The following is an 11,238-nucleotide window of genomic DNA, read 5'->3' on the forward strand; positions in this document are numbered from 1 at the left end:
CATGGTTGGATAAGAGCTTTCCCAATTAATCTAAGATTATTATAGAAAAAAATTACATATCCTATTGAACATACATAAAATACACAACTCAAATATAAAAAAGCAAAAAGAAAATGGTCATAATTCTCACAATACTCGAGTTTCAGATAGAAAAATAGTTATTAATTGAGTTTTTATTAAATAATCTCACTTCATTAGTATTAGACTTTATTAACTTACATATGCCATCAATTGAGCCTAAACAAGCTGGTTGCGAGCCTAACCGAATTGATCGAATCATTCCTTTTTATAATGAGCTTAAACGCTCGTATATATACACTCGACCCAGAAGATCGAAGCTCTTTGTAAATGGCTTGATTCATTTGCAGCCCTAATCATAAGTAGACAAAACATAAATACAGTGTTCCAGTCCAGAAACCCTCTTCTCACCCATATAAATAGCATAGCAATCAGGAGAAACAAAGGTTTTTGTATTGCATTACCTGCTAGCTACATAAATAAACTAAAAGACTTTCTGCCATCCATCTTACCATATATGATGGAGCTCTCCTACTCAAGTCAAGAAGGAATTTTCCTTCAATTCAATCCCTCTGTTTCTTTTTTTTTTTTTTTTTTCTCTTGCCCCCTTTTATCATAAACCACGATTGCTCTCAGATAACAATCGGGTTCAAACACCTAATAGAAATGAAAAATAAATTTTTAATTAACAAAACAACTATTAATTCCTCTCCATGTTAAGGGTATGTGTCTTCCATCCCACACCTTGAGCACATAAATCTACCACTGCGTGCTGTTTACTCTCCGAAGCATACGACGCGGTCTTTTCTTCTCCACAACAGGCACCACTTTCTCCATAAGCTGCAGGGAAAAAAAATGTATAAACAAATACTTTATGCTTTATCATCCCTAATTCTTCTCCAACAGTTTCATGATTATCTTGTTTTTAGATATGGTGAAATCCATTAAACCATGACAAAGAATAAATAATAATAACAATTTATTTAAGAAACACGTCATGAAATTTGAGTAATTATTTTGTGCATCAAAGCTTGCCATGGAACTACTACATATGAAGAAATCATCCAGAAAAAATGGAACAAATAAATGGCATTCTACCTTTATATTTAAGTCCCACCATAATTCCACTGATCTCCAAAATTTTGTTCTTCTAATTTTACAAAGAGAAAAATAATATGCTACTCTTTGAAAAACATATATAGTTGAACTAAGACGGTTTCAGAAGATCTTATGCACAAAGAAACCAGAAGAACTTCATGCGACAACGTATCTTGATTTTGCCCACAATTCTAGCTTATTTTTTATATTTATTTATTGGTTCTTTCAAGGGTTTTTATATGTTTTCGAGCTCTAATTCATACAGCATCATACAATTACTTGCAGATGTTTGCCAATCTCAATTGGTCAACTTCATATATGACCCTAAAGGATAATGTTTGGAGTTCGAACCAAGCAATAATTACCTAGCATATTCCACTTGTAACCCGTTCAAAATCATTTCTATTATTCAAACTCACTAAGAACTAAACCAAATTCCTTATTGCATTTGTAAGAATAATTCAGAGTTGATACTTCAATTAACAAAATTCCCTTTTGTACCTACAAAGATAAAACAACTTATTCCATAAGGAAGGGGCTCGTACATTGATAATATTTCAGTATTGAAGTTTCCAAGCTAATTTATCTTCTTGCGTTATTTTATGATTCATGAATCTGGTTCTAGCCTTCTATATCTAAGTTATTTCCACAATATTCCGGTAAAGGGTGTACAATTTTCGTTTTGCCTTTGCTAAAAGTTCTTGGGCGGTGATTGTTTTCCAATTTCTTCGGCTACAAAAGCTCTAAAAGGTTTAAGCTTCAGAACATTATGAGCTCTATACATCCTTTCATGTGACAAACAAAACCAATAGGACTTGCCTCTGGCTCTGATGGTCATCTACAGAACCTCATCCAAACCTACCCATTATGATGGAAGATTCAGAGACACTGGAATAAACTGTCTAGTACCAATATTTCAATAAGGCATGTTGTGCCAAACAAATCTAGCCCTTCCCATCATTCTTTAAGTTCATCTGTCAAAAATCAGATGCAAAATGTAATCCCACCATTCCATTTTGCTCTTTAGATATATCCGAGGATAAAAAGTTTGTCTCGGGATTCCATTATAACATGGGAAAGATCTCAAGCTCTAAAAACAAGGAGTCTATATAGTTCTCAGTACTTCAAGAATAAGCTATGATATTTGCATTTATCTTATGAAACGTGTGAAAACACACCACACATACGCATCCTTGTGGAACTCAGTCAGCCCCAGGTCCACAGTGTTGCAGAAAAACAACCACCCAGAATAACTTTAATCAGGCATCAATTAGAAACACAGGCATCTATTGCACCTCTTGTGATAGACAAACAAAATCTACAGTCGCAAACGGTATCCTCCAAAAGTCAAAGTATGTGGGCTTCTTTCTCCCTTTTCTCCCTTGATTCTCAATTTGTTTTAATGGTCAATGCCTAATAATCCAATACTTTAGCCAGTCCTCCATCACAGTTAAATAAAAACTTGAATAGTCTCAAACCAGGGCTTTTCCTGTCTTCAATTATCTATTCTAGCTTTGAACACATCTACCCTATTAATGCAGTCATTCATGCATTGCCAAAAGAAAAATATCATCAGAATTCATGATAAAACAAGTACCTGTTTAAACCTTTCTCTTGTCCTCTCTTCCTGCACAACAATTTCTTTGTTAAAACAAGAAAATGCATGCATAATTTGCTGATAAAATGTAGAAGTAAATCACCATTATGCCCAAAACGTCAATAGAGCAGAGCAATAACATAGAGATTACAAAACTAGTACTAGACAAATTATCGGATAATCTTTTCATACTTGTTGAAAACTAACATATATGCAAGGCAAGAGGAGAAATGAAAGGCACATAGCAATTGTATTTGCTTGATGGAACAAATTTCATAATATAAAGAAATTGCCTGTCAAATACCAACTATAAACTACTTCAGATATGTTGAATGCAAACTGTCATCATTTGAATGACACCAATTCAAGACATTAAGTAATAAAATAAAGCAAGCAAAGCTAATTTGCTCTATGCTCCATTATGCAATGGCTTCCATAGATGGGAAGTAAGTTATTCAACAGAAAAGCATAAACCTAAGCTATTTTTATAACTGAGCCTTGGCATATGCTTTTTGAACATTTTCTTTCAGAGAAGTGATATAAGATATGTAATTGCCAAGAAGGGCATCTCTATGAAAACTTTACCAGTCTGACTTGAAATGTAGAGTTGGTCAATGAGCAAATTAAAGAGAAAAGTGGGGAAGAGAATAGTGGTGGGAATCAAAGAAGCAGTTAAAAAGAAATAAGGTACAGCAACCATAGTATAAGTGTTATACCACCAACTACAAAAGAAAATCTATGAATCAACATGGCACCATTCGTGCCATTTTCAATAGTTCAGATAGCTACAAGCAGCATCTAGAAGAGAAAAAGCAACACAATTAAGCAGTATGAAACAGACAAGTGCATGCAGCTAAAACAGGGACAATTGATCTGATTTGTAGAACAAAGATTTTAAATATTCTCATTATTGAGTCCAACAATTTAAGAAATTCACAATATTCCATTACTTCATATATAGAGCCAAAAGTACTTTAACATAATAAAGAAAGACCAAAAGGAGAAAAAAAACAAAGGAAAATGAAGAACATGCTAAAGAACTACTTTGATATATAAGATCTCTATTGAATGACATGAGAACAAGATAAGATGGATCAGTTTAGGCAGCCAGCACAAAGCAGTTACAATAAGGAACTGTCTGATTGTGGGCAATAGTTGTTGATTTCTTGATGTAATTGTGCCATTAATGGTTAAATTTAAATATACAACCAGATTGAGTAATCTGAAAATTCATATCCACCAGAAGTGTTCCAGTGTCTTGCCACTGACGACTTTTACAATGTAGCCCACTAAAAATACAGATTACAGTGAAATGACATCAAACTGATGAGTTTAGAAAGCTTAGGAAAAAGCTAATAATACAAAAAATGGTATACTAATTACTTGAATTGCTATCACACTGTCCTTCAAAGTGGTGGGAACTACAAATATTGTTTTCCCTGTACCTTGACTGTAAGTAGTTGATCAGTAATGACGAATCACTAGTTTTAAAGCCATTTCCTTTAATCAGTAAGAGGTTGGGAACTCATGTTAAATATGCCCTAAGAGACCATTTTAATAGGAAATAACCTAACCAAAAGCCCATATCGTAGACAACAGAAAGTTGAAACACTGACATAACATACAAAGTTAATCTAACTGCAAAAACGAAAAGACTGTTTATAACATAACCATCTCCATGACTCACAAAGCTAGAAGTGTAACCAACTCGTAGCAAAACAATTTAAAATCCAATATTTTTCTTCTATTTTGTTTCCTTAATCTCTAAAGCAATTAAAACTATTTAAGTTTACCTTCTCTTTCAACATCTGCTCATTCTCCTCCTCTAACCTTACAGCCAAAGACTCCAATTCCACTTGATAAGCCTATAAAACAACAAAAGGTAAAAAAAAGAATTGGACTTTAAGAAAAAAAAACTAACTTCAATCAAAAGCCACAAAGTTTAACTATTAATAACCACACTCACTTGCTTTCTCTCTCTAGACCTAGCAGCAGACTCTCTATTCTTAATCATCCTCCTTTGTCTCTGTTGCGCGGCCTTATCTAAGGGTTCCATTACCACACTCCTCCCTCTTTTCCCTCTTCCACCACCACCAGTATTACCCCCATTTCCAAAGGCAACAATCGAACCCTCAACTTTATCCAAAATCTGAAATGCATTACTAGCCTGGGGAACAGAAACCGGACTATCAAAGGCATACATTCCACCACTACTCAACGGCGACGGCAAAGGCAACGGCATCTTAACCTCATCATCTAAATCCTCATCCTCAACAACATCAACAGCACCGGCTTTAGCGAGAAAATCTTCCAGCGTCATCATTTCATCAGGCTGTTCTTCCTTCATCTCTTTTCTTCCGGATACAATTTCTCTCCAAACATCGTCCACCGTTTTATTACTCTGACTAATAGCGGCGGTACTAGTTTCCATTTGAGGTGGTGGAGGAGGGGTAGGGTTGTCAATTAGGGTAATTTGCGCGTCGAGGAGAGTTGAATCAGCTGTTGTTGGTATTGGAGCTGGAGTTGAATATATGTTGCTGTTGTTGTTGTTGCTGCTGCGTATGATTCCGTCCACTGTCATCGTTGATGACGATGGTGTCACTAATGATGCAGCTGTTGTTGTTGAATTGAAGTTGTAACTGAGGTTTTTAACTTGATCAGAAGAAGAAGAAGAAGAAGGGCGTCGAGATCGAGTGGTAGGTGCCGTCAGATCCGAAGATTTTGGTTTAGACGACGCCATTACTTTGGACGACGCCATTTCAGGACTTTACAGTTAGCTCGTAAAATTTCTTCAATTTTCAAATTCCTTTTTCTTTTTCCTTTTTTTTTCTTAAGAAATAAAAAATAAAAAATAAAAATTTGGAACTGAATTATTGTTATGTATGAATGACTGTGAGGGTTTGGGGATTATAATTTTCGGTTGGGGGATTTTGGGTTTTGGGTTTGTTACTTTTGTTACTACTCCTCTGTTGGGATCAAGGAGACTAGGCGCGATGGCGCGTGGGCGCGTTGTTTGACTCGTTCTTGTTTCTCGGGGTTGGGGGAAAAGATAGAGCGACTGGCGGCATTTTGGTGAGTTTTCATATGATTGGAGGGAGGGTGAGAGAGATGAGATCAGATGTGATGCGATGCGATGCGATTTAAAGTGCAGCAAAGGCCGTATGATTGCTGGAACTTTTTAAGTGATTGATGATTGATTTGGTGAAGGGATTGGAATCACTGTTGTCCCTTCTGCTGTATGCGGTTGGTAGACATTTTTACTGGGCTTAGATTGAATATGGCCTTGTCTATATCTTTTATGGGCTCCCTCAGCGTCTAGCCTGTCATACAAAATATAGGCTTTATCAAGCCCATTTAATCTTCTTTTGGAGCCCCTATATTTTCAACAAAAAAATATATATATTATAAAATTCATTTGATTTCCTCCAAAACCATATAAATAAAATGGTAGTAATTTTTTATAGTTTAATTTAGTGTTTGAATTTAAATTTTAAATATAAAATTATGCTAAAATTCTTAAAATAATATTTTATTATTCGTAAAAATCTCATTCTATATGAAGTCTAGATAAATATATATATAAAAATAAAATTGATTTTAGTTTGAGCAAAAATGGGACCCAATAATACGATGACGTATCTGCTTTGCGTTCCCCATATGCTTACTAGAACAATGTGATCTTATGTATCTCCATAAGACAGGCAAATTGTACCCTAACAAATCTTTAGAGTAGCGGGAGTCGAAAGATTCTTAGACGTTACAAACTATATGTACATTGTTCTTTCAAAAATAAACAAATATACATTTACATATAATAATAATAAAAAAGAGGAAAAATAAATATTAAATAATGAAACTATATAGCTAGCTGTTATAGCCACCTGTATATATTTATATAACAACTTAACTAAGTAGCTCGTCTTTTTATTTAAAAAGATATAATATATAGTTTTGGGTTTCTTTGTACATAAGTTATATATTGATAAGCTTAATTAAGTTAGCTAGCTAGTGAAGGTTGTATATAATCTTTGCATCCATGCTTTACTCACGTTATTGTTCACTTCTTTATGTAATTAGAAGTTTTGTTTGTATTGATTTCTTCTCATTTCTTTATATTCATTCTTTTCTTCCCTTTTTATCTTATACATTTGGGTATAATATTGCCTTGCTGGATGTGGATTTAGTTAGCACATATTTAGTATTAATTAAAAGCTTTAAAGAAGAATAAGAAGAAGAAAGAAAGAAAGAAGATAAAAACAATAAAAATAAAAAATATCTTTTATACATACTAATGAAAATATTTCTTATACTCGCTCGCTCGGATTCATATAAAAAAAAAAAAAGGAGAAAAAACTATCTAAATCTTAACTCAAGAACCCTAAATCAAGAAGGAAAAATGGCTTTCTATATGTGTTTGAGAGAGAGGGAAACATAATCCATCCTCAACTGCTCACCCATAGACACAAAAATAAAAAGAGACAAGATACACTCTTTTATCCCTAATGGGTTGAGTATCTTGTAGGGCTTGATTTGGATAATTTTAAGCTTATATTATTGCTTTCTTAAGTATCATACTAATTAATCAATTACATATATATTCGCACCAATCTAAATTATGCATACGTAATTATATCCATGCACCATTTCTTTCATTTAACTTCTACTTCTAAGTCAAGTTGAAGTGAGATAATTAGAGATAAGCTTTCTATAATTTTACTGAGAAATTGTGTGATTTTGTTTTTTGAATATAATTTTAGATGTGTTTTTTTTTTTAAGATTGAAAATTATATGATTATAAATTCTAGAAAAAGTAAAATTTTGATTCATAAAGATTTAGCTATTTTCACTTTCATCCGTCATTATTATTTTTATATTATTCGTGTTTTATACTGTGTGTTTAGAAATTAACAACTCTTAAGTTCAATCTTTTATTGTCAAATTATTCGCAAGAAATTATTGATCCGGTAATGATGTATATATAGGTATAACTATATGCATTATAAATTTAAAACTGTGTGCTAAATTATAAACTATGGAACAATATAAAGACAAGCATACAGTTCTATATTATAACAACATAAAAACAAAAGATGTAAAGGAAGAAAAGAAAAGAAAAATGAAGGAAAGCAGCCCTACCATATGCAATAAAGATCCTGAAGAGAAGGAGACCTCTTCAGCAAATTTGGCCTTAAATATGGCTCGCAAACAATTTGGAACAAATATAAAAGTTCTCTCTCTTCAATCCTCTTTTTTCCTTTTGCTTTCTTTCTTGCTCTCTTTTGTTAGATAAGGACTATCAAGAAAAGGAAAACGTAAAATACAATGCTTTAAAGATGCCTTTTAGAGGCTTATTTATAAGGGCAAAGTTGCATCAATTAATGGACAACCAAATCCTAGGATTTGCCCATTAAAGCCCTTCACTCTTCATCAACCTTAGAGCTTGTGTTTATTAAGGAAACCTAAGTTGGAGACGTGTGATCATGAGACATACTGTTTATATTTTCTCTCTTCCATTGAAAAGTGATTGACAGCTATTCATATATATCTCAATTGTAGCTAGTCTTATCATCAATCTTTGCTCTTCTTCTTCTTCTTCTTCTTCTTCTTCTTCTTATTATTATTATTATTATTATTATTATTATTATTTAAGAAGTTATTAAGATCGAATCCATGTGGACCAAATTTAGATCTTCAAGTATCAGAAAAGGTATGTTTTCTTGCTCATCATGTTAAAAGAACTTAGTTGTATATTTATCTGAATCTCTATTAATATATATAGCTTGGAAAGGTTCACAAGCAAAAATGTCTTTTAATTAGTACTTGGAGTGATCAAAGGTTGTCATGAGTGATTCTTAAGGACTCTGCAAATATATATATGATTAACATAGAAACTTTTGTATCTTGTTTTAGATGGGAAGGAACTGATCAGAGATGGTCGTGAAAGCTTGAATGTAAATGAGGAATATGTTAGTGCATTAAGAACACAATCTTATGTTGATTTCTTCACCAAAGCTCAAACCCTAGTAAACGAATCACCATTTCCATCTCTCTGCCATCACAAATTCTCTGAAGTTCTCCTTGAACCAGGTCAAGAAGCTATACCTGCAATTCTTGAATCAGCTACTTTCTCAAAAATACCTGAGCTCAAAGCCCTAATGCTTAAGTACTTTGAGTTAAGCGCTGAGGCTTCAAAAATTTGCAGTCACCTCCTCAAAAACATAAACCAAATCCAATCAAACTACGAATTTATTCGAGGAGCAATCGACAGTACTATCGATGATTACTCCCCGGAGAAAGTGAAGTTGATTGTCTCGAAGCTGAACTCATTCATCATCCAAAGGAATCCATTTTCTACTCCTGACAAGAATGACTTCAAGCTGATTAATGACAAGTATTCATCCGTACTGCACCACCTAAAATCGAAAAGGAAAAAGGTGGGAAGAAAGATAAGGTTGATAACATGTATCAACAAGGCAAGTGGAGTATGCATAACAGCAGCCTGCGGACTGATTGCAATATCAGCAATTGTTATAGCAGCACATACTCTTACTGCTCTAGTAATGGGGCCAGCAATTTTCAGCTTTCCTGTTAAAGGGTTCAAGAAAAAGCTGATGAGTTTGAGGTTTATGAGAAGTGGGATTCTCAGGCAAATTGGGCAGCAACTTGATGTGGCAGCAAAAGGAACTTACATATTGAATAGGGATTTTGATACAATGAGTAGACTTGTTGCGAGGCTTCATGATGAGGTTGAACACAACAAGGCAATGATTCAGTTCTGTTTAGAAAGGAGAGAAGATGATAAGTTCTCTCTGCAAGTAATGAAGGAACTAAAGAAAAGTGATACTGGGTTTAGGAAACAAGTAGAAGAGCTTGAAGAACATGTTTATCTTTGCCTTTTAACTATCAACAGAGCAAGAGCTTTAGTTGTTAAGGAAATGACAGATTCAAAAAGTGTTAGTTAGTTAGAGATAGCAGTTACATATTATAAAACTGCATCCAACTAAGCTTTCTGTACAGCACTTTATTATATATTTTCATTAATATATTCTTTTTGTACATTAATATATATACAAGTAACATTCTTTAATTTCTCTTCTAATAGAGATTGATATTTTATAAAAATCTTAAATTTAAATTTAGAAAGTTAGATCATTACTCATATGATACTTAAAGAGATTTATGTATTGATGATGGTGCTTACCGTCGGTGACAGAGAATGCAACATGGAAGGTGGAGCAAAGTAGCGCTAATAGCACGGTAGCTCTGTACATTGTGGCTGTATCCATGGAGAGACAGAGAGAGAAGAAGAAGAAGAAGAAGAGATGTGGTGTCCTTTGGGCATGGGATGAGTGAAAGTGAGCATGGGGTTTTATTTGTATTAGCCCATGAGAAAGACATTGGGTTTGGAATCATTTTACTTGAATGCCACTGGAACTATCCTTATATTGCTTTGCTTTACATCTCTTCCAATTTCCTTGCAATGATTATCACTAAATTATTTGTTTATTCAAGACAAAATAACATTATTTTATTCCCCTCTTTTTAGTTTATTTCTTGTTTATTACTCTCTTAGTCTTAAGCTGATAATATCTATTTTATCCATCTTAAAATTAGTCCTTTTTTTTTTAGAGGTCAAAGTTATTAAATTTAAATTCAAGCTCTGAAATAAAAAAAATTATCAAATTTGAGTTGATCTCGAACTCAATCAATTTTATGCAAGCTGAGTTTAGAAATTAAAAACTCAGCTTGACTCGACTTATTTACATTCTTATTTATAATTCTTCTAATTTAATCAAAATTATTAAACTGATGAACTAGTTTAAAATTTTTATTTGTGTTTGAATTAAAAAAAGGTATAAAATTTTAAAAAAAAATTATCCACCACTATTAATATTAATAATAATAATAATAATTTATCTTTTATAAAATAATAAAAAAATAGAATATCATATGATCCATGATTCATAATAAAAAATCATTCATGACCTTTTATCTATAAATCCTCAATTAATTATTTGAACGGAATTTTACTGTCAATTAACTGAAAATATGGGCAGTTAAATGTTGAGATTAAAGTAGAAACACATTCGTAAAAATCCTATGAGAAATTTGTAATCTTCGATTAGAAAGGACGTTGAGACTAAACTAACACTATATTACTGCATACGCACCTTATTGATTTAACAATCATGAAAAGATCAATACTTGATCACCTTAGGCATACTTTAAGAATTGGTTTTTATAAATTAGTTCAAGACATTCTTCTTCACAATAAACCAATATTTAAATGTCTCAAGATCATTTCTTTTACAATGAAATGATAAATTAGGATGTCTAAAGTTCATCAAATTAGTTATAGAGCCTAAAACGTCACATATTTTTTTGTTTTAAAAAGCAAAAATGTCTCATATAAAGTTTGATATTATAAACTTGTTGTTTTATATTTAAATTTAAACAAAGACTAAGAATAATAGTATGAAATAATCGCTTTGTCGATCAATAGATTTTTTTCTATATCAAATTTC

At 32.6% G+C, this 11,238-nt stretch overlaps 2 protein-coding genes across 2 annotated transcripts; one reads left to right on the top strand and one right to left on the bottom strand.

Moving 5' to 3' along the window:
- Positions 1–332: 332 nt before the first annotated feature.
- LOC8283158 (G-box-binding factor 4) lies at positions 333–6,095 on the bottom strand. The gene is made up of 4 exons (XM_002524245.4): positions 4,680–6,095; positions 4,507–4,578; positions 2,714–2,743; positions 333–858 (listed from the first exon to the last, which is right to left on the bottom strand). The coding sequence occupies exons 1-4, from the start codon at positions 5,469–5,471 to the stop codon at positions 778–780; spliced, it is 975 nt and encodes a 324-aa protein (XP_002524291.2). The 5' UTR covers positions 5,472–6,095; the 3' UTR covers positions 333–777.
- Positions 6,096–7,410: 1,315 nt separating this feature from the next.
- On the top strand, positions 7,411–10,034 carry LOC8283159 (UPF0496 protein At1g20180). The gene is made up of 2 exons (XM_015722471.2): positions 7,411–8,420; positions 8,624–10,034. Exons 1-2 carry the CDS (start codon positions 8,384–8,386, stop codon positions 9,673–9,675), a joined length of 1,089 nt encoding a protein of 362 aa, XP_015577957.1. The 5' UTR covers positions 7,411–8,383; the 3' UTR covers positions 9,676–10,034.
- Positions 10,035–11,238: the final 1,204 nt, after the last annotated feature.

This window comes from Ricinus communis, chromosome 2 (genome assembly GCF_019578655.1).
Source record: "Ricinus communis isolate WT05 ecotype wild-type chromosome 2, ASM1957865v1, whole genome shotgun sequence".
Classification (NCBI taxonomy): Eukaryota; Viridiplantae; Streptophyta; class Magnoliopsida; order Malpighiales; family Euphorbiaceae; genus Ricinus; species Ricinus communis.